At 41.5% G+C, this 23,675-nt stretch overlaps 1 protein-coding gene across 1 annotated transcript in view; it reads left to right on the forward strand.

Moving 5' to 3' along the window:
* MORC1 (MORC family CW-type zinc finger 1) overlaps window positions 1–23,675 on the forward strand; it is a 74,190-nt gene that overhangs the window by 19,409 nt on the left and 31,106 nt on the right. Inside the window, exons 6-17 of the mRNA XM_063126855.1 lie at window positions 69–177; window positions 6,112–6,271; window positions 7,426–7,531; window positions 8,272–8,397; window positions 9,506–9,585; window positions 10,509–10,582; window positions 14,376–14,440; window positions 15,464–15,607; window positions 15,960–16,114; window positions 18,634–18,762; window positions 20,506–20,611; window positions 23,210–23,342. Coding sequence (XP_062982925.1) covers window positions 69–177; window positions 6,112–6,271; window positions 7,426–7,531; window positions 8,272–8,397; window positions 9,506–9,585; window positions 10,509–10,582; window positions 14,376–14,440; window positions 15,464–15,607; window positions 15,960–16,114; window positions 18,634–18,762; window positions 20,506–20,611; window positions 23,210–23,342 — 1,387 coding nt within the window. The remainder of the gene's footprint in view (window positions 1–68; window positions 178–6,111; window positions 6,272–7,425; window positions 7,532–8,271; window positions 8,398–9,505; window positions 9,586–10,508; window positions 10,583–14,375; window positions 14,441–15,463; window positions 15,608–15,959; window positions 16,115–18,633; window positions 18,763–20,505; window positions 20,612–23,209; window positions 23,343–23,675) is intronic.

The following is a 23,675-nucleotide window of genomic DNA, read 5'->3' on the forward strand; positions in this document are numbered from 1 at the left end:
ATAAGCATATTAATATGCAGGCAATGCAACTATTATAACAATGGTGTTTTCCTTTTTCTTTACTATAGAGGGTCCATGCGTATAGGGAAAGACCTCATACTATTCACCAAGAAGGAGAATACAATGACATGCCTTCTTTTCTCTCAGACGTTCTGTGAAACAGAAGGTCTCAATGAGGTATGTCTGCCTTTATTTATTTATTGAAACATTTGTATTGTACATTCCTAATGAGATCTTCAAGGTGGCTTAATAAATATTATTTAATTGACATGTAACCAACGGTCCTTCTAGATGAGGCTTTTATTGTGCAATCACCCTTCCTCATTCATGGAATTTTACTGGGTGGGGATGGGGTCCAGACAACAATGAACATCCCTATATTAAAAAAACCCCACATTTTTACCAGGCTTTCTTTTTCTTGGGTCTTTTTGCGTTCACTACAGGCTGCTTTAGACAGTGACCAATGGTGACCATGTGATTTTGAATTGAAAATCTGAGCAATCTGTTAAATAAAACAGCACCATCTAGAGGCAGAATTATAGCACTATGCCAACTTTACATGCTGGGGAAATCCTGCAATAATTTAAATACAGCATTATCTCCGTTTTTTTTAAAAAGCAAGATTACCAAGGGAAAGCATGGGAGATATTCTGGAGGTTGATGGCGTCATGTAAAGGACCTGCAAACTTCCGTGAGTGGCCAATCATGAACGTGCAATAAATTGCTCATGCAGCTCAGTGTCTTCCATTTGTAACCCTCCCATTTTTTTCCCAGTACTTCCATCTCTGTTCTTCCCATAGAAGAAAATCCATTAAGCAGGAAAAGATGGCATCACTGTACAATGTCTTTTCACAGATAATGCTATGAATCCTTTATGTGGAAGCACCCCAAGTAAAAGAGTAGAAACTCAATGAACAATAAAAAGGAACAGCAAGAAAAAGCAGCAGTGTTAGGTATTACATCTATACATCTCTTCTGCTTCCCAACTCTTCCTTATTTTAAGAGATGGTTCCTTATTTAGTTCTAAGATGTAGGATTACTAAGGCAGCAATCCCATGTTTCCAGGGCTCATAAAGCAGAGATCTCCAGAGGTCCACCCTCACAAGCCTTGCCACTGCAGTCACAGAAACATCCCTGCCCTTTCTGCTCCGCTGCCGGTGCTCTGACAGTAGCAGTGGCAAAAGTAGGCGTGATCTGGGAGCAAATTCCTTGGCATGCTCTTAGAATGAAGCAGGGGGCATTCACAAGCCCTGGAGCGGGCATACTTATTTTTCCTCCCATTCAGACCAGTGTAAGGGAAACCCTGGAGGGGAAATGGCAGAACAAGAAAAATCACCCACTCTTGCATATGGCGGCTTCCCTGCCTTGAATTCTCCCTCTCTTGCCCCCCATAGGATTGCCGTACACATAAGGAACAGTTCCTCGAAAGAAGGAACAAGTAGCAGGTCTATAAGACTGTTCCTGAGGAAGAAGTTTCAGAATAATTGCCTGTAACAATTAGGAACTAAGGGCGTCATCAGATGGGCTTTTTATTGCATGCTCGTTACTGGGCACTCATGGATTTTCGTAGGTCCTATTCGTGATGTCGTCTGCGTCCCGTGCGCCTTCCACCCCTTCTTCGCATGAGAAAAAAGACCCCAGTAAATCTGAATTATTTTTGAGACAGAAGTTGCCACTCTCTTCTGCTGTGTGCAGGAGAAGCAGCACAATCAAAATGGGCCACTGAATGGGCCACCCGCACGTTGCTTTCTTCCTCTTTCGAAAGAGGAAGTAACGAGGGACAAAAGTGCGGGCAGAGAAGCAACGGTAAGGAAACGTGATTTTCCCCGTGAGATGATGCTCTAAGTCTATTTCTGATGCAATTTCTCCTTTATTTCACTTTAAATATACGGGCAAAAAATGGGCCAAAGATGTGAATTTCTGAAGATGGTCTATCTGTTGTTTGTATTTCATGATGAAGACATATGTTTGGGGCATTTTGTCCTATGGTCCCCGCCCCCCACAGACATTTATTCCTTCTTCTCTTCCATAAACCTTATTTAATAGAGGAATTGCAATGATTCCAGCATAGTGCTCTGCTTCTTCCACCATTTGTTTGGTTTCTTTCGTAACAATAATATGCATTACAAGACTATTTATTAATTTATTCCTGTTTATCAGGTATTTTGATTATTGAGATGTTTTGAATTTGCATCTGATAACTGGAGAAGGAAGACAGATCCCTAAGTAGAAATGGATTTCTCTCCATGGATCCGTCCTTCCGCCAATTTAAAGAGGTGCAAGGGAGAAGTGGGTGGGGTGCAAGTGGCATGCCCCTGCTGGAGGATTCCTCTTCAGAGATGACCTGGGGCTTTTTTTTACATGAGGTGTTTAACCCACCACTTTACTGAGGCTTCTGATTCCGGATCCTTTGTGGGATTAAAATCAATTCCTTTACATTTTTTCCAGGTTTTTTTTATCTCTACCTTTCTATATGTTCCATTACACAACCACTAGATGGTGCTATGGTATAGCAGAATAGCAGAAATACACTAGAATTTCATGGTGCAATTCAGGATATACCAGACTTCCCTCATTAGGGAAAGAAAATGATTTCAAAACATGGGAGAAACCCCTGAGGGTAACAACGTTCTGTAAAACACCCACAAATTACAGAGGAGCAGCCAGTGTTGAAGGACTGTGAAGCAGATCAGGGCGATCCTAGGCCCTAAGAGGAGATGAGCGTCAACTCTTCCCCTCAAGATGGCATTAGCCCATCTTGAACTCAGAGGCAGACGCCAAGTGGCCACCTAACTTCAGAAAGTATGGGCACCAAATGGTTCAGGCTGAGCGGAATGCCAAATACAGACTTGCCCACCTGAGAAATAAAGAATCCTCTAGAGTAAAGGAATACTCGTGATCAAGACTCTTCTCACATGTAGACCTTTCCTCTGGTAGCCTGCAGCTGTGCTCTTGGTGGGGCTCTAAAGTCTCAGGTTTAATAGGCTTCAGTTCTAGGCGCAGTGTGCTTGAACATTCTCTGTGCACCAGCCCTTGCCGTGTATTTAATAAATAATAAATTTATTTTTTACCCGCCTCTCCATTCTGTTCGAGGCGGGGAACAACAATAAACGATAAAATACATAAAACTGAATTAAAACATAATATACATTGTTAAAAAATTCTAAAAAACATCCTAAAAACATTCTAAAAACATCTTAAAATTCCGCTGGATAGGCCTGCCGGTAGAGATCAGTCTTTATAGCTTTCTTGAATGCTAGTAGACTGTTAAGTTGACGAGTCTCCTCCGGCAAGCCATTCCACAGCCTGGGAGCAGCAGAAGAGAAGGTCCCCTGGGTAACAGTTGTTAATCTAGTTTTTGCTAGCTGAAGTAAATTTTCCCCAGAGGACCTGAGTGTGCGGGGCGGATTGTATGGGAGAAGGCGATCCCATAGGTAGCCTGGACCCAAACCATGTAGGGCTTTAAAGGTAATAACCAACACTTTATACTTCACTCGGAAACTAATTGGCAGCCAGTGAAGAGATTTTAAAACTGGTGTGATATGGTCACATCTAGGTGTACCGGTGACCAGCCTGGCTTCCGTATTTTGAACTAGTTGAAGTTTCCGGACTAGGCACAAAGGTAGCCCTATGTAGAGCGCATTGCAGAAGTCGAGCCTTGAAGTTACCAACACGTGCACTACCGTTTTATAACCTATTTCCCTTATAACCTAGCTCTTTTCTACAATTCCCTGTGCTTGGATTTTGGATTGACTCTTGACCTTGCCTTTGGTACTGACCCTGATTAAACCTCTGAAACTCTATTCCAACCCCCAGCTGGATGGTGTGTGTACATGGTGTTATTTTACCATGGATGCACTGTGTAGCAATATTTTCCACTCTGGGGAAAAAGATTAGGGAAAAAGGAAGGTTGGGAAATGTGGGGCTTGTGCAAACCATGGATTTGGGGGTAGGGTTTATACGGGAATAATCTGAATGATCCTCAGATCCTTGCCCAAATAAAATACAGATAAACTATTCAAGTGTTTTGCTTCACTTTGCTAGTTACGTCTAGTTAATCAATTTTCAAAAGATTTGTCTGTAGCAATGAAAGGCACTGAACTTCAATTAAACAACTAAATAAATTGTGTGTTTTTATTAAGTTATAAAAAAATAGTTCAAACTAATACACACAGTAGTCACCTTTAACTAAACATATATAAAAGAACATTTCAAACTTACACAAACATATTTTGCCAGCAAAAGGGCTACTATTTCCCTCAAGAATCCCTTCTCACCTTAAGTTCGGAAGCAGTAGACCCTGAAGTTAGGCTGAGGTCAGAATTTATACCCTTTTCATTTATCTGTTACCTTAAAATTCATTGCAATTATTATAAATGGAGAACTTAATACTTTAAGCTTGCTGATTAGTCTGTTATTGGTAGTCTAACACTCTTGGAGGACCCTTCCTCTATTCTTAAAGCCTCCCCTTTTCTCAAAAATTGTGGCGTGATGTCCACATAATGTTTTCATTCTTCAGTTCACATTTTCCAACTTGTGCTCTGTGGTTTTAACCTGTCCAGGACATGGACCTTATTGAGCAAGAATGTTTTCCGTAACATTCACTCCAGGTCAAACTTCTTGCCAGTAACAGGTCAAAAGCAAACTTTGGTTCATATAGCTATTTTAGCTATGCCTCTTTGATAGGCCTAACATTTTCATTGCGTTTTTATTTCAACTGCACCTCAAATGATCAGCACGCCTAGCTTAGACCGTGCTTATCCCCTTTTAGAGTTAGACAGAAAGCAATCCGCACTGTTGGATTTGATGGTGCCAACGATCTGTTCCAGGCAGGGCTGGATTAAGACATGCTGAGGCCCTAAACCACTGCAAGATTCAGAGGCCTCATACCATAAAAATAAAGTTGGGGGGGAGTGAGTTACATTATAATAGGTTACTGAAAGGATACTTCCCAGCATTAGCAGGTGCTTGTAGGTAAACATTTTTAAATAGCCTTCTCTGAAGATGTGTGTAAAAGCACTAATAAAGTAAGTTGATTTGAACTTCTTTTATGCTGGCTCAAGACTGTGCTTATTGCCTCCAATAATACATGCTGTGTTGCCATGCTTTCTCTATGTAAGGCAACCCTGTTGTAAGTCATACCAGACTTTCCAACATATTTAAATCAAAGCAATTTCAATTATAGCGCATCTTAGGGCCTTCCTAGACGAGGCCTTAGCGCGCCTTCTGTCCCGGCTTCCCTGCTGTTCGTCCAAATGACACACAGGGGAATCTGGAGACAGGCCGTGCTGAGGCCTCCTCCAACGCACCATAAGCGAATTCGCTTATGGTGCGCCTTTTCCCCAGCTCCAGCCTCAGGCCGGAGATGGGAAACGTCTAGGGACTTCCGCAGCTTTTCACGGCTCCTCGCTTATTCGCGAGGAGCCGCGAAAAGCCGCGGACCTGCCTGGCACAGCGCTCATAGGAGCGCTGTGCCCATCGGCGGGGGGGGCGAAGGCTGGGAGGGTGGGTGGCACGGGGGGAGGGCAGGTGCGATCGTGCCGCCCAAGCCCAGGCAATGCCTGGCATGAGGCGGCATTGCCCGGGCAATGCCGCCCCATGCCAGGCATTGCCCAGGCTTGGGCGCCGCGTGGCGCGATCGCACCCGCCTTCCCCCCGTGCCACCCACCCTGCCACCCACCCTCCCAGCCTTCGTTTCCCCCCCCCCCCCCGTAAAAAAATAATAAAAAAAACCACTTACCTTGTCCGCCGTCTTCGGGCCGCACCCGGCCCCTTTAAAATAAAATAAAAATGGCAGACGCCGCAGGGACGCGATGTCCCTACGCGTCCGCCGTGTGGTAGCCTGGGGGAGGCGCGCTAACGTTAGCGCGCCTCGGCCCCGCCTCCCTGCCGGCGTAAGCCGGCAGGTCTAGCAAGGCCCTTTGTTATCATCAACATATTTAGAGGCCTCTCATAATATGAGGCCCTATAAGACATGGCTTACTTGGCTTGTTCCTAAATCCGGCATTGGTTCCAGGGGAAGATTTGTGAGTGAAATAGCCTTCTGCTGCACTTGAATATCTCTGAACTGGTGCCTCCTCTCTCTCTCTCTCTTTCTCGTTTTGTTTCTAGGTCATAGTCCCAATACCCTCATGGTCAAGTAACACAAGAAATCCAATAATAGATGATCCCGAGAAATTTGCCACACAGTTGTGCATAATTTGCAAATATTCTCCTTTTAAGAATGAAACTGAACTGATGGAGCAGTTTGATACCATCTATGGGGAAATGGGTGAGCTTATTATGCCTAAAACTTTAATTACGCAATCCATAGCAATTGCATATGCTAATACCAATAGAGGGTGATTACTGTTGCTTATCTAGCTAAAATGGCACCCACATGCACATACAAGAGGGAGATAAGAGCAGGGAAACCCAAAGGTTTGCAAGAGGTAGGGTGACCATATGCAAAGGAGGACAGGGCTTCTGTATCTTTAACAGCTGTATTGAAAAGGGAAATTCGATGGGTGTCATTTTTATGCATGCAGCACCTGCTGAAATTCCCTCTTCATCACAATAGTTAAAGCTGCAGGAGCCCTGCCAAGATATACTAGAGTGACCAGATACAAAAGAGGGCAGGGCTGTTATGATAAAAGGAGAATTTCATCAGCCGCTGCATGCATACCAATGACACCTGCTAAAATTCCCATTTCAATACATCTCTTAACGGTACAGAAGTCTTGTCCTCCTTTTCATATAGTCACTCTACAAGAGGGAGGAAAGACCAAAAACAGTCTAATGAAGACTGAAAGAACACAAAATGAAGAATCCTGGAGGACTTGAAAGCTTACACATTATTTTATGACCATTGTGTGGGCCTAATAAAAGGTATTACCCTAATATTGGTTTTGTAATTTTTCTTTTGGCCTAAAACGGTCCATCTTTGCTTTTGTGTGACCTGGGGAATACCAAATTTAGCCGCTCAATATACTGCAAGCATATTATTTTATCTTGCCTGAAGCCGTGATTTTATTAACCAACTACTATTAACCCTTGGGAGAGCCCCAAGTACATCCTGACACCATCTCATGACCTGGTAGAACCTCATTTGAACATCTGCGTCCTCTTCCCATTTTCCATTTTAGGACTTTAATCAGATACAGAATCCATGGCTTGAACATCAGCTACTTTTTTTTAATCCCACTCTACCCACCCACCTTTTTGTTGTTGTTACTCTGTTTAATCCAATGAAGAGTTCAAGAGGACTTGGAAACTTGTACACTATTTTGTGACGTTTGAGTTGGCCTAATAAAAGGGATGTCCGTAATACGGATTTTTGTAATATTCTTTTGGTCAACCATTGCTTTCCATGTGACCATTTTAATGGGTATCTTTAAGAATTAGAAAAGTAATATTTTAGTGATAGATTCTATCCTTCACCTCTAGGAACCCTGCTGGTGATTTATAATGTGAAACTCATGCTCAATGGGGAGCCAGAACTTGATGTTCTAACAGATGAGATGGATATGTTGATTGCTGGAACACCCGAGAAGTAAGTTCAGTAGTTGTTATAATGGAAAAAAAAGCTTATGAATAAATATTTTGGAAAATGCTTCTGATTTGCTTGGATACAATTGATTACAAAATGCACCAACAATAAATCAGTTGGTGGGTATAATCTGATCCCAATGTAATTTTATATAGTGTACTTAGAATCCCAAGTTATTTCTTTAAATGTACATTTCTGCCTTGTATGGCACCAGATATATGTTTGAAAATAACTTCACACACACACACTCAAACAAAATTTTCTAACAGATTTTGGGGGGGGGGAGATTAAAAGAAGCTCCAACTAATGGCATGATCTAGCTCACTCTGTGCATGCACATAGAACAAAGTCAGGAGGCCTCTTCCTTTAAAACTACCAAAGCAGCGTCCAAAAGGCTCCCAGTAAACAAATTAACATGCCTTATTCCACATCAGCCTATAGATCCATTTAGTACTGGAATTCTTCTCTAATATATGAATGCTGTTTGCCAGCACGTAGCATTTTAATAAGTTCCAGTATCTTTTAACCTTTATCCAGATATGCATATATCTGTTCTGCTCTGGAAGAGAATTGTATAGCCATCTTGTGCAGCTCTAAGAACACAAAGTGTGTGTGTGTGTGTGTGTGTGTGTGTGTGTGTGTGTTTTCGTTCAAGCTGATTATGCACCTAATTTCCACTATCCAGTAGAGTTCTCCCTGTGCAGCTCTAAAATTATTCTGCCTTAAACATTTTCCTGTGCCAGCCTTCCAGAACAACAGTCGCTAAGAGCTTATACAGCTATATTGTATTCTGACCCACGAATGAGGATCTTCATTCAAGCCAAGAAAGTAGAAACCAAGCGTTTGCCTTATTGCTTTTACCGGCCCAGGTGAGTCGGCGTCTCTTAAGATTCTAAAGCCAGATATTTAAATGTTCAAAACAACGTACTCAAAAGCATTAGCAACCCTCTTTTGGCCACAGCGAGAAATTGATTTTGATGGCAGAGCCATTATAAGCTGAGCCAAGTTCAGATTGCACGGGCAGGCTGGACTGTTAAAAGGTAATCAGCTGTGACCAAACACTTTGACCCAGAGTGAGGAACGCTTTACATAAGATAATCACCGAAAACGGCAGGGGTTTTTTTGGTTATGTGTGTGTTTTCACTTGAGTGAAAGTTGTTCAGGCAGTTTTGTAAAGGCGCCATGAAATGATTGTAGGCCACTTACAGGGTTCATTTTTTAATGGACTCCTAATCTTATAACCTGTAGCGTATATTTGAAGTAAGGTTTAGAGAGCCAAATGAATGTCCTGGTACAAGTTCCAATAAAGCTGGGAACTGATCCAGTTCTAACTGAACCCTATGGTAGGAGGACTGCAAAGTGAGGAAGGGGAATTTGAAGAATACAATTTAGCAGGCAGGTTTATTGCACTGGACTTGTAGACATGTAGACACATTCATTTCTCAAGCGGCGAGCTTTTGTGAATTCAACTGACTTAAAGCTTCATTCCAAGTACCTGCTTCCCTCGGATTATCCCTGTAGCATTAAGCTTTCGCGGTTGTTGTTGTTTTTGCTACCGGGCGACAGCGATCCTTTGCATACCAGGAAGTGAGTTTAAGAGGGGAAATGTAAAAAATCATAAAAAAATCAACGGATGACCCAATTCAATTCAAATTTGGTATGCTTAAAGCTCTCCCTAATATCTATTACTGTGCCAATTTTTGTGTCTTTATCTTTAAAGCTTACGCAGATGTAAGCATTTCTTTAAAATCCTGCTCCTGCACCCCAGCGGTGGCTCAGAAGATACACTCAAAATGTAGGGGCTAAGAGCTTTATCACACCAGCGTTATACTGTGCATGCAAAGGACTCAGAAGTTTTCCACCTTATAATCTGCTTTGATTGTGAAGTACTCCTATGGATTCTGCCTTAATTGTGCAATAAAGCAAAAAGATTCGCCGTCAATGCAATTTATATTCGTATGTTTTGTGTCTTCATAGGATGTACCCATATATCTCATCTTTATTCAAACAAGTCTCTACAAATGAATTAAAAAGGGCAGAAATGGAAGTGAAGGCTGGTAGGCGGTGTCCTTTAACTTTGATCATATTCCTATTCTGAAGTGTTCGTTAAGTGGTTGCTGACTTTATATGTAATCAGAAATATGTCACTTCTAATGTTGGCTTTGCTTCATAACAAATTATTTCGTCCAACTATGGAGAGGATCCAGGTGGCCATTTCCACCCCACTCACCCCATTGCTTAGGGACTTTTGCAGTAGCACTTGGTGGATAAATCGGTGATCTCATAAGGTCCATCAAGCAATGAACAATGTGGGTATCACACTTGGTATAGGCAGGAAAAAAATCTAGTTTTGTTGTATGAGGGCTAAATTCCTAGACTTAATTACCTTCAGAAAGCACCCCCACGCAAGCCAACTTTCAGTTGGCGCAAGCGGCTTCATGAATCAGCCTGTTCAAAGTAGACTCCAATTTGCATGTTCTTTCTGTCATTCCCTTTCGGAAATGTACTTGCATAAGAAGTGGAAGCAAGGGATGATAGCACTAGGATAATCACACATATGTCACCTGGATGTGACTGAGATCAAAATGCCCAACTGGGAATTCACTTTCAAAAGATGTGAGGATGGCCACCAGTTTGGATGGCTTTAGAAGGAGGTTGGATAAATTCCTGGAGGAGAAGGCTATCAATGGCTACTAGTCCTGATGGCTGTATGCTACTTTCTGTATCAGAGGCAGTAAGCCTACATACACCAGTTGCTGGGGAATATGGGGAGGGGGAGATGCTGTGGTACCATATGTCCTGCTTGTGGGTCCCTGGTTGACAGCTGGTCAGCCCCTGTGCGAACAGAGTGCTGGTCTAGATGGACCCTTGGTCTGATTCAGCATGGCACTTCTTACGTTCTTATGTAGTATGCTTTGCTTAATGGTGTGGAGACATCTGTGTCCCAAATGCTTTGACAATTTTTTGCTTTTGCTGGTAGCTGAAGACACAGTGAAAGAAGCGAAGTGTACACTTCAACAGTTGATGGACTCTCTCTTGCATGAAAATAGTGAGGTATTGTCACAAGAATTTTTTTTAAAAATGTCCACTATATTTGGGAGTTTTTCTTCTTTGCAAAGGACACAGTCTGCCCTGATCGCCTCCTGGGCAAGCCCCACTGAAGTGAATGGGATCTGTGCAACTGCATGGAAGAAACCCTTTTGTTAAGGCCAGACTTGGGTTGTAGATGGCTATATTTAAAAGATCTAGAGAGTGTGTTCGCCTCCTCATCGGGGTTCCAGAGGTCAGTAGTTTGATCAGAAAGCTAGAAGTGGAGCAGGTAGAAGGGCAAGAGCAAGGTCACGCTCCTAGTATTTATTTATTTACTTATTTCCATGCCTAGCCAATCCCGAGGATTCATACTGCCTATCAATCATAGGGGCTGATGTTGCAAAACCCTGTTCCTTTATGTCAGGGCTGCAGAACCTCTTTCAGCCCAAGGGTCCAATTCCATTTTGAAGAAACTCTCACGGGTGGGGGGGGGATTCTAGTGGGGGGGGTGCTGATGGCAAAGGGGCTGGGTCCTCAAGCCAAAGAGGCAGAGCCCCAAACACCAGGTCATCGTAGCTTGCATCTCTTACTGCCAGTAGCTAAGCCTTAGGTGGCGTATTTCAACCATTTAGATTTGGGGGAAATGCATAAAAGTCAGGAAATGCTCAAAGGATTGGTGGGGCATGGCCTTCTGCGGACTCTCAAAGGGCCCTATGGCATTCTGCACTGCTGCTTTATATGTCTGGAGACTGCTGTGAAGTTTGGGCATGCACACAGCCCCTGGTCCCTCTCTAGTCAAGGTCCCAGCCTCAGCCTCCATGCCCCAGAATCTCCAATACTGCTCCAGTTCTTGACAATGACCTCAGGTGGGAGAATTACCCGGTGAATTCTGCCCGTAATCTGTGTTTTATATTGCAAACCACTTTTATTGCCCACAACTGCCAAAGTAGAGCATCAACGTTTGCCATGTTTGGCCTCGCCACCTGATTAGACTTATAAGTTAATTGCTTGAAAATATAGGCCACGAAGATTGTTAATGCTAGGCTTTCGAAGGTTTTGCCTAGTGTGACCTTTAAACAGTAGGGAAGATTTTCAAATCCTGTTAATTGCCTATTTACTATTGCTGAAGATTCTTAAAGTCGTTATTAAGCTGCCTTGCCTTCAGGTTCAATTATTTCCTAAAGAATGTTTGGAAGGAACTTTCCACTTGAGAAGACTTTCAAACGTGATAATTATAGTCTACTTGTACCTGCAGAAATTATCATTTATATTCAGAGGGAACTTTCACTGTTGCTAATCCCCACTAAACTGAATTCTAGACTTCTACAACTATGATTACTTACTCCTAATATTTGAAAAGGAGCAGCTAAATATTTATATAGTGCCAACTGTATGCTTGGTGCTGTACATCAAAAGAGAATATACTGTTCAAGATGAGGCAGTTTAATACCTACTTAAGAGCCATAGAATCATAGAACTGGAAGGGACCTTGGAGATAATCTAGTCTACAGATGGTAAATGGTCAATCGGGACCCACCTATAGGTATTGGAATCGTTTATTATGGATCAAATTTCTAGAAATAAGGGCACAACTAGGGTAAGGACTATCACTCAGAGGCCAAGCAGGGAGTCTACATGCAGGATGTCCCAGGTTCAATTCATAGCATCTCCAGCTAAAAGGATAAGGTAGCAGGTGATGGAAAGGACCTCTGCATGTGGCCCTGCAGAACTGTTCCTAGTAGCAATACTGACCAAAAATGGACCAGTAGGATGATATTATTTAATTTACACATAGCAGGTCCCAATCTAATTCACTATATAGCAGTAGAATGTTGGATTGGTTTTTTTTAAAATGTGCAGCATGAGGAGGTGAAAGAGGAACTGAACCTTTCTCCCACCTTCATTTTTCTGCCACTTTCAACAGCATCATTCTATGCATGTTCACTCAGCAGTAAGACCCATTGTGTCTTTGTGTACAGGCTTGCGGTCTTAAATCCATTTTTCTCCCAGTGGGAGTTATTTTCCATCTTGGAGCTCTCAGGAGGTTAAAAACAGCTTACACCAAATGGTTTCAGGGAGGGAAGAAGCATGGGCTGGGGCTCAGGGAGTTTATCCATATTCTCACTAGCCCATCCTGTACTATGAATTTCTCCCCTTCCCAATAGTTAGGGATGGATGGACCTAGTCAATACCCATCTCAAAGATTGTTGTTGGGTTATTGATTTTTTTTTTAAGTCAAGCTTGTTCCATTCTATTTCCAGAAGAGTTTGCAATTTATTTATTTTTCAAATCCGTATGGAAATGAATACATGATTTTCATAATGTCTACATTAATGTACACTTGTTTAACTGTACATGGTTTTGTGTGCGTGGCCCCATTGACTAAAGTGAGTTTGTGCACATTTTGGAAATTGTATGCATTTTTCTTTGTGCATTTTTCAAATGTGCACGTGCCGTCAAATGCATTTTATTTATTTTTGGGGCTTGCTGAATGTATTGCAAGCACAAAAATATATACATTGCAGACAGTAAATTGCATTCAGATCCAGATGCATTCAGATGAATTGGGTAAATACATTAAAAAAAAAAGTAGAAGATCCTGGGCGGGGGGTGGGGGTGGGGGGTAGAAAAGAAAAAGAAATACTGTACCTTGATGGAGCAAATTTCTCATACCAGTAGGGAATTGCCAACAGCCTTGGTCCTGCACAAGGATCTGCCACTGTCGTTCTAGGTTGGCTCTCAGTTTGTAACTATTGAACAAGCCACTAAAGTGGTTATAAAAACAACTCTGAGAATTAAAATCAACAAGCAAAACCTGAAAGGGCCCACATTTGCTTCTCCTTATTAAAATTGGGGATGTCACGGGAGTCCATCTGAACCTAGCTCAGAAACAACCCTCTGGAGTTGGTAGACTTTCCTCAAAACTAGAGATGGGAGAGAAATTCATGCCATTTTAATGCAAACTTCAATGCAATTTTTGCACTTTCAACCCAATACATGAAATATAACTCGGTTATCTGTCAAAATTCTCACTTTTCCCATTTTTGCAATGGAGCTTTCCAATAAAAAAATGCATACAAAAATGTACGCATTCATGGGAAATAATGTTTAAAATGCATTATACTAGGAAAATTGCTTGCAAAAAGTGAATATGCTGTGCCAAAAAATTGCATGTATTAGGACAAATAAGCACAAAAATGCTTATGAATTTTCTTGCAAAAAGTTTTGGATGAACCGAACTGAAGAGTGAAAAAAATGAGAAACTGAGAGAAACCAAAATTGACAGATTTGACCACCGCTACTCAAAGTAGGAAGTGTCTCCCAACTTCCTTCCCTCACTCAGGATAATAGTCAACCAAAGCATTCACTGTTCCCTTCTCCTTACCTTGTTCTTTGGAAAGATGCAGCCACATCAGCAGAAGACTAGAGCTTTTCCCATGAACCATGTACGGTGGACCCACAAGGTCTTGGCATACCTCCTGTTTTTCATTGCCTGTCCTGTACAGCAAAACCAGGAGGGTTGCCAGACAATTGGAAAGTCGCAGTACATCATCAGTGAGCTATACTAGGCTCAGTGGGCCAGACGTTGTGTACACTTGCTCTTAAAAAACACATGCCACTATGGAGTTGTAATTCCAGGATTTCCAGTAAATAGGTATGAGTTCCAGTAGCTCTAACCCTAAGAATTCTTTAAAATGATCTTTGAATTACATATCTTGTTCTACAGCTCTTCTTTGGATTTAACGATTGAAATAGTGTTGAATAACTTGTTCTTACTGTTCTTCCTTTCTGATGCTGGGTGAAAAAGTTTGCTCAGCTTGCATTACAGGATGCTCTGGAGAAAGAAAAGAGAATGAGGGAAAAACTGGAAGACAAAAAAAGGCAAGTTGAGACATATGGTGGCTTTACTTTTGTGAATTGGTGTTGTCACAGAAGAAATGGAACCATGTGCAAAAATAGACACTGTGTGTACTTAAATGACCAATGTTGTTTGAAATGTATGAACTGGTCCTAAGACAGATGTGGGTCTTATTATTTCTAGCCATTATATTTTCACAGTTCAGCAGAAACTGTAATGCTTCTGAGACCATGGTAGTTCAAAACTGATGTTAGAAATGGCCTTCATTTTTATTTTTGTAACAACACCAAAAGTCACAGTTTAATATGACTAGAATAAAGAATGGCTCCAATTCAGCATTGAATGACTTAGGAAAGCATTTTTCAAGAAATTCTGCTAAATAATGTACTTGATTCTGAACATGAAAAATAAAGTTATGTGCAACTTTCAGTGCTAATGCAATTTAAAAAATCCTGTATCTGAGGCAATTATCAAAATAATTGTGGAGTCATACAGTAAATCCTATGCACATCTACTTGAAAATAAGTGCCAAAGAATTCAGTTGAGCTTACTCCTAAGTAAGTGTGCATAAGATTGCAGTGTGAGGCTACAATCTTATACCTTATACAATCTTATACCTTAGAGCATGTGCCATTGAGCTCAGTGGACCTTACTTATGAATAGATATGTATAGGATTGCACTGTAAATTGAAATGTGCAAGTTTATTCATGAGTCACGCTCCTGGAACCTAGAATTCATCAGTTCTTAAAAACGATATATAGAAATTGTTATGTCTAACTCCAAGTGTTCTCTTCCCCCGCCCTAATTTATCACATGCATTTTTAAGGGCACAATCCTATGCGTGTTTAGAAAAAGCAACCTGCCAGCCAGCCATACAGGTAGGACTTTTTCTGTCTAACCATGCATAGGATTGTGCCCTAAATTGACTTTTAACACTTGTGATTATATGCCTAAATTATTTGTGGCAGGTAGTAGGCTTCAAAATGAAGTTCTCTGCAACTAGAAAACTCTTCAGTTTAAAGTGTTGTTCATTTTCTCTGTTCAGAAATCTGAGAAGACCAAAAAAGCTCTTCTTAATATTTGGAATTAACATTCAAAACAGAAGTCAAGATGGCATGCTTATCTATAGCAATAATCGCTTGATTAAGATGTTTGAAAAAGTGGGGCCACAGAAGAATATGGAATCTTAGTAAGTTTTCTTCCTTTTTTGTACATTTGAGAGACATGCTAGCTTGCAGGGATGTTGAGAGTTGTAGGACTTTTTTCTGTCTAAATGTGCATTGGATTGCACCATTAGAAATGCATTTATTCTAGTTGCCAGCCAGGAGTTTTTAAACTCTTTGTTAAATCTAGAAAATCTCTGCATAATTCTGAGTATTATTTTTAAGAAGTGGATTTAGGAATCAAAGCAGATAGATAGATAGATAGATAGATAGATAGATAGATAGATAGGAAATATCCATTGTCATGCCAGTGAAAGAATCTGGTATTTGAAACCATGTCCTGTCCTTTGTATTTAAGATATGTTTCTATCGCTGCAGTTTTGGTGCCGGAGCTGTGGGGATTGTGGATGTGCCCTTAGAAATTATGGAACCAACACACAACAAGCAGGCTTTTGCCAACGTCACAGAATGTAACCACTTGTTGAAAGCAATGGGAAGCTACCTTGTTCAGTATTGGAAAGACATAGGAATCAGTAAGTTGCTATTTCTGGGAGCTGATTCACGTACAGTAACCAAGAGGCCTTGTTCAGGCTGCCTGAGGAGGGTGCTGCAATGCATGTAGAGAAACCAGGGCCATTCACTCTGGCCTGCTCCCAGTCCCCCATCCAACCACCCTCAGCCCCTTCATAGAATCATAGAATAGCAGAGTTGGAAGGGGCCTACAAGGCCATCGAGTCCAACCCCCTGCTCAATGCAGGAATCCACCCTAAAGCATCCCTGACATAGATTTCGTTCCTTCATTTCTTCAGCTCATCCAAACAAGCATCTCTAAATAGGAGAAGCAAATGTTTTAACCACTGGAGGCTGGCGGCTCCAGTTTCCATGGAGCTGTGAATCCATTCTGGGTTTCAGTCAGAACCAGCCAGAATGAGTCTCTCAGCTCTTATTGAATCTGTAAGAAATAATGTGTAAAGGGCTGTGCAGCCCTAGGCACGCAGTTTTCATCCACCGTCCCCCCCTCCATTTCTTTAACGAGTCGAGCGCTGGACACTTTCACGTCTGTGTGTTCTTGCACTCTTTCAGCTCGTATCTTTTCACCTGGAGCGCTACTATGAAATCTCCCGCCCCGCCCCTTGGGAAAGGTTTACAGGAGGAGGTGTGAAGGTTTGTTTTGTTCATTTCAAAGGCTGGACAAGTGATAGTCCCCCAGTATGTGAAAGATTGATCTTCCTTTCCTTTGATCATGTGAAGCTGTGAATCTCCAAGTCTCCAAGATCTGCTGGTTCCCTTACTCAAGAGTAAATCCCATTGATTTCAACTGCATTTATATCCAAGTCATACTAAAATCCCATGCATGCTTACCTTTAAGTAAACCCCATTTTAGTAAGTCTCTCTCTGTTCAATGGGTTTTACTCAAAAGTAAGCATGCATCTGATTTTAGCATGACTTGGATATAAATGCAGTTGAAATCATTGGGATTTACTCTTGGGTAAGGGAACCAGCAGGTCCCTATTTTATGAACTTGAAGATGGACAGCTTCGGATGATCAAAGGAAAGGAAAATCGATCCTTTGCACTGGTGGACTACTAGGAAAACCATTTAAGGGGGAAATTTAAAAAAATCTTTAAAAAAAAAATCAAAGGAATAAATCGATCTGATTCAAACTTGGCGTGCTGAAAGCTCTACTTAAGAGCTATCACTGTGTCAATTTTGATCTCTTTATCTTTAAAAATGAGGGAGCTGCAGGCAAAGAGGGTGCATTTTCCACATTTCTTTTAAGGTCATGCCTACTTAGGAGTAAGAACATAGCGTTCAGTGGGACCTCTCTCCCTCCCCCTTCACTGTTGAGTGGAGAACCGCACCACCCTCCTCTTATGTTAGCAAGACCGCCCTTAGAAACACACACACCCAACAAAGAATAGGATGGTTGGATAGAATGCAACCACACCAATACATGGGAGGGAGGAGCGCATTTATTTCGCATGGAGGGAAAATAATCCAGACTTTCCCTGCTCCAAAATAAAATGCAACACAGGTGGGGAAAGTGTGAGATGAGTGCAGGACAGGGACATCGTCATGTGAGTACCAGACTGCAAAACCACATACCAGTCATAGCGAGTTTGCGATAAAACGCTGGTGAGATGGAGCCCTTAATGGCAAGCATAATAAATGGTTGGGGTGTGTGGGGGGAACAACAGCTGACCTAGTTATCTAAGCTGCATTTTGGTTCCATGTGACAATTGGCTCAAACCTATTCTTGCGTAGCCTGTGGGCCTCAATTGGGCTCAGTAGTTCCCATTTCCAACAGTTTTCCCCAGACCCAGTGCTTCTAATATTGGTATTCTAGTTATGGGCTTTAATCCCCCCCCTCATGTGTTCCTTACCCACTAAAGTTTTGATCATTATGTGTAATTTACATTGTGGGTATTATATATACTGTACATCACTAAGGTGATACCCAAGAAAGGCAAAAACATGGAGTCGTCCCCATGGAATTTGGATGGCATAAAAAATCCTGCCCAACCCCCAATAGGATGACCGGTGCAGGTCTGGGGGTAACCCTGAAGTCTGAGGGAAGGTGAATGGGTTGTGCTGAGTGCTGACCAGAATGAGGCTGGACCACTGCGGCAAGGCCTTATATAGGGGGTCTCCCATATCTTGGTCACCTATTCTTGCAATGTGTGAATTCTGTTTCCTACAAGAATTTGGGCCCATTAAATCTCACAAAGGCATGGAGTATCAGCCATCATGATATACCCAGTCCAGGCCTGTGAGCCTCCCAGGTGCCAGGCCAGGCTACCAGAATCTATGCATCTGGCACCCACTGTCCCTTACCATAATCCCCATCCTCAAGCATGTGCGGACAGGAGGGCCCTTCTCTTCTGGATATTACTATCCCGACTGCAGACTACAGTAAATTTGCTAGCTGTGTCCAAAACAAAGTCCAGGTAACTTGCCCTGGCGCTTACAGTGCCCCAGCCTATCCAAGGTACTTGGCAATGCTGCCTCACTACGGTGTACAACATAATATTACAACTATTTGTCTTCCAAGGTCAAAAAGGAGAGACCTTGTTCTGGAATGACTTTGGATACCTGAGTGACAAGTGGTACGAAAGACCTTCTGAGACAATTCAGTACAGGAGAAGACGGGCAGTGGAAATCCCTGACATTGTTCAGTGTGGTAAGTTTCCACAATGAGAAGAATTTTAAAAAGAGAAAGTGGGGGAAGGCAGGATTCAGCAGGATAAAAACGATGGTTCCTTTTTTCTTCAACTTCAAATGTGTTCATTCGAGCTTTCCTCTTCACGGATGCTGTACACTGCTGTGTTTTTCACTTCCTTTTCTTTGAAACAATCCTTTTATAAACAATTCCTTTGTTTCTCTTTTTGCTCTCCATAAAAGCACCCTATGGGGCAACTAATGTAACAGGTCTCCTTCAGGGTTCATGATAAAGCCTTGCTAGCATATAGCTTAAGTGACTTTGTAGGCCTCAGTGTGAGATAAAGGGGATTATAGGCAAGTTGCCAGTTTCCTTGTTTCTGTTTTAAGACAGATGTTTTAAAAACAAATACACTTCCTTTTAACATCCTCTCTCTGCCTGAGGCTGCCATTTTTTAGGGTGGTAAGATGGAGGAAAGTAGGGTGGCCATGAGTCCTCTTTTACAGTCCTCTGTTTGAAGGGCGCCAAAAGGCCTGCCCTCTGTTTTGAAGGAGTCGTCTGCTTGAAAGGCTGGCCTCCCTAATTCCGGCTATAAGAACCGTAAGAACTGTTGTCCACATCAGTTTGCACATAGACAGCAGACTGAACAGGCAGCCATACAGGTCGCCTGATCACACCCTACCCATAGGGTGACCATATGAAAAGGAGGACAGGGCTACTGTATCTTTAACAGTTGCATAGAAAAGGGAATTTCAGCAGGTGTCATTTGTATATTTGGGGAACCTGATGAAATTTCCTATTCATTACAGCAGTTAAAGCTGCAGGTGTCCTGCCCTCTTTTAAATCTGGTCACTCTAGTATAGCACCTGCACCTTTAACTGCTGTGATGAAGAGGGAATTTCACCAGGTTCCCCATATATACAAATGACACCTGCTAAAATTTCCTTTTCAATGCAACTGTTAAAGACACAGGAGCCCTGTCCTCCTTTTCATATGATCACCCTAACCCTTCCATACTAAGGCAAGATGCAGTGGAGGCTGGTGGCTCTGATTTTGGTGGGGCTGTGAGTCAGAAACAGCTAGAACTGTAGAGTTGCTATCAAAGGTGCTAAACCTATTTTGGGCCCAGTGTTCAGCAGCTTGGATAGCTCCTTTAGAGTTCTGGCTGAAACCCAGGATGGATTCACAGCCTCAGCCTCCACTGGTGAGATGTACTATATTTCTATTTAAAGTATTCTCATTATTTCGAAATTTGCATCCATACACATAAATTAGCAAATGCAAATGTTATGCACATCGCTGTCTCCTTTTGTTCCCTTTTTAGGTGATTTCATTTCCTCTTTCCTTAGTGTCCCCCCCTACCCCCACCAGAGCAAACATGTACAAATTGCAGGAGGTCATGAAGGTTAGAATGGATTTTAGAAAAGGCCTAAGTTTAGATATATGTGGGGCAAATGGGCAGTGCTTTGTCCAGGCTGCCTAAATTTGAGGCTTCTTTAATACACCTTCCCTCCCCCCCCCCTCCGGCCCATTCAGCTCCATACACTTAAAACGTTAACAGGCTAAATATGAAGGGGAATAATATTACTTTTAAGGAAAAAACCTTTCTAAAACAACTTTCTCTGATTAGTAACCAAAGCTGTCAGGGCGATAATTAAAAATAAATGATGCAGGCAATCAATTAGTCACAGTGCCATATCAAATCAATTGTGACATTATGATTTGTAATAATTAATTTTGATTTAACTCTATTAATTTCATTAGATATTTGCCTCAAATGGAGACTCTTGTCACTTGATACTGATATAAGTCATCGAGGACATCATGGCATCTGGAATTGTTCAAAGAGCCCTAATCCTATGGAAAATAAGTAAGCTTTGAAGTTTCGATTCAATCTGCAGACTTTACCACACAGCAGCGTTCCTTCTATTCTCACTATTTGTTTCAATATACAGCATTCTATCATTCTAAAAAGATGCACTACTAGCAATTATTAGATGTTGATACCATCTTTATGTTTATACCTATTAAGAACATAAGCCCCATCCAGTCCAGTATACTGTTCCTACAGTGGCCAACCAGTTGTCCCAATATGAAGCCAATATGCAGGACATGAGCACAACAGTAACCTCCCACCCATGTTCCCCAGCGACTGGCATGCAGAGGCATAGTGTCTCTGATTACTGGATGTAATATATAGCCATTATAACTAGCAGCCAGGGATGGCCTTATCCTCAAAGAGATGTCCACAATTATATATTAATATGCATAAGAATACAATGTTGGGGCTGTAAGAACGCACTTTGTTCACCAGAGGAGATACACAATGTCCAGATTCATGTACAGATATTCACACCTATATACCTACAGATGACTTGAGTGACATTTTTTTGGTAGAAAGCAGGGTACCAATAAAATAAACCAATACATAAATAATACAGCATCCCTTGGAAAATGTTACTTTTTCCTAGTTATATTTTCAATTCATACATCTGAAGATACAGGCATGCACACCATTTCCTCTGAAAATTATTCAGATCTCATAAACCCGGAAGGCAGTACTATATTACAAGCATTATCATAGATGTCCACACAGATTGTAATGTATACATGGCCATCATTGTTCTCTTCTAGAAGTAGGGGAATAATCGCTACACAAAATGTTAAATATTCTAGGCCGAGGGTGGACAGATGTTTTGGCCTACATCAACCCTAGGGATGCTGAGGGCTGAAGGGAGTTGTAGGCCAAAACATCTGGAGGACCAGAAATTGCTCACCCCTCTTCTAGGCGCACTTGGTCTTGGGACAGGTTGAAAACCCACCATTGGAGGCAAATTTCAAGCAACATTTAGAGATGACATATTTTGTCCAAACATATAGCAATCCTGATCCCCAATTTTTCCCAGTCTTATAGCAGCAAGATTAGCAGGAACTCGGGTGACACCCTCAAGACGGCATTAGGCATATTCATTGCATGTAGAGTTCGTGGAACAGTAGAATAAGTTGGTGCTATCTTAGTACAAGAAAAACAAAATGAGGGCAACAGTTGTAAGTGAAAACAACCCCAAAGTGTTGAAAAGCATACAACATATAATTAAACCACTGGATGATAATATGCATGCAGAAGTCATATATATGTTTTAATTAGGTGTATTTTACATGGAATCCAAATATACAATGCTTAAAGGCTAATAGATAATATACCCTAAAAAGAGATCTCATATGACATTAGGGGGGGGGGGGACACCTGGTTTTTTCTTGGATGGTTTCTGGAGGGAAATGGAAATTTTAGGAAAAATTGAAGGAAAAAATTGCAATATTAGGACTTTTTAAAGATTGAAAGTCACTTTACTACTTTGTTACTTTTAGCCTACATCTCCCTTCTAGTCCAAAGTAATTATGTACAAGATGGTTTGGGGGGGGGAAATCACATTTGGTGTATTTAATGTACAGTGTATTCAAGCAATTATTACAAATTGAATTTACTTTTTTAAATTTTAAGCTTTTTTTGTAACAAATGGAGCTACAAGCTCCTGAACTGTAAGGAACCTCTTTGGTTTTGCCAGTTTATGAGGAGCAGACAAAAACCAATTTAAAAACAAACAAACAGAAGAAGTCATCAACATTAGTATCAAAGAAAATTATTTGTCTCTGCTAGTCCTCCACAGTTTCAAGCAGACATAAAGTACTCATTCCCTTAAAAAGAACTGAGAAAAAGGGGGGGGGGGGGCAAGATTCAATAAATATGCATGAAATTCGATCAGACTCATTTTTTGAGCTATAGCCATCATTATCAATTTCAGTCTCTGCTTCAATGGCAGTGCCCCCTAGAGGCAGAAATGCATCTTGCTCTTGCATTTGAGAGTTGTAGTCTCAGTTTGCAACCTAAGACTTGCTTGTCCTCAGTGTGCAGAAATTTGAATAATCTGATACTGTGCATAGTCTTTAGAAATCATTTGGAGAAGTAAATATATGAATACCTTGTCTTAAACATTTTAATTCATCATGCTACAATAAAACATTCCATAATCCGTTTTTTCAATTTTTCGGAAAAACTCCCAAAAAGTCTTGGGGGGGGGGGGGAAATGGGAGGAGGGAACAGTTTTTTTCCTAATTTTTCCAGTGTGTGTGTGTTTCCAGGCCTTCACATCTCTAGACCCACATCTGTCTCAGGACTGGTTTATACATTTTGACCACCTTCAATCATTTCCATGCAGTAGAAAATACTTGATGTTCCCTTGGTGGTACTTCAGACAGCCCAGGGGCAGATGCCCACATGCAGGGAAGAGTTAAGGGGTGTAGCCTTTTGTAAGGGCAGCTTGAATGCCCGTGCACACAAGTCCTGTGCTCCCTCATCTTTGGACCTTTTCCAGTATGAATAGTTCCTTGTCAGATAATTCAAGAAGAGAGCATAGACTTTTCTTCACAGTAATTTCTTTTCCTTGCATTGATCATTAACACTCGGTAGGTGTAATGTACCAGAACATTTGCCCTCCATCCCTTTGGGCACCTTCAATCCAACTCAGTCACTGAACAACAAAGAAAAGCTACTCATAGATTCCATTCGGGAACGTAAGAGGAAAGTGGAAAACCAACAGTCGGTGAGTCCTTGCTAAGATTTACGCTAATATTTGAGAGCTATATGTTTTGGCCTAGAATTAATTCATTAGAATTAGGTTGTTTCTACTTGTAATTGAATACATTTAGGCCCAGACCAAAAGTTAGAATAATTAAACATTTGGCAAAATGGGGCAAGTTGATTTTGGGACACTGAAATGGAGGGTTTCATTTTGAGGGTCCAAAATTCTTCAAATAGTTTTGGAGGGGCAATTACTCCTGTGATATGTAATAGTAGTTTCCCTCCTTTTCCCCTCTCCTTTTCACCTTATATTTAAAGTTTAAATCAAATGTATTTTAAATATGGCATGAAGCAG

Source organism: Elgaria multicarinata, chromosome 5 (genome assembly GCF_023053635.1).
Source record: "Elgaria multicarinata webbii isolate HBS135686 ecotype San Diego chromosome 5, rElgMul1.1.pri, whole genome shotgun sequence".
Taxonomy (NCBI): Eukaryota; Metazoa; Chordata; class Lepidosauria; order Squamata; family Anguidae; genus Elgaria; species Elgaria multicarinata.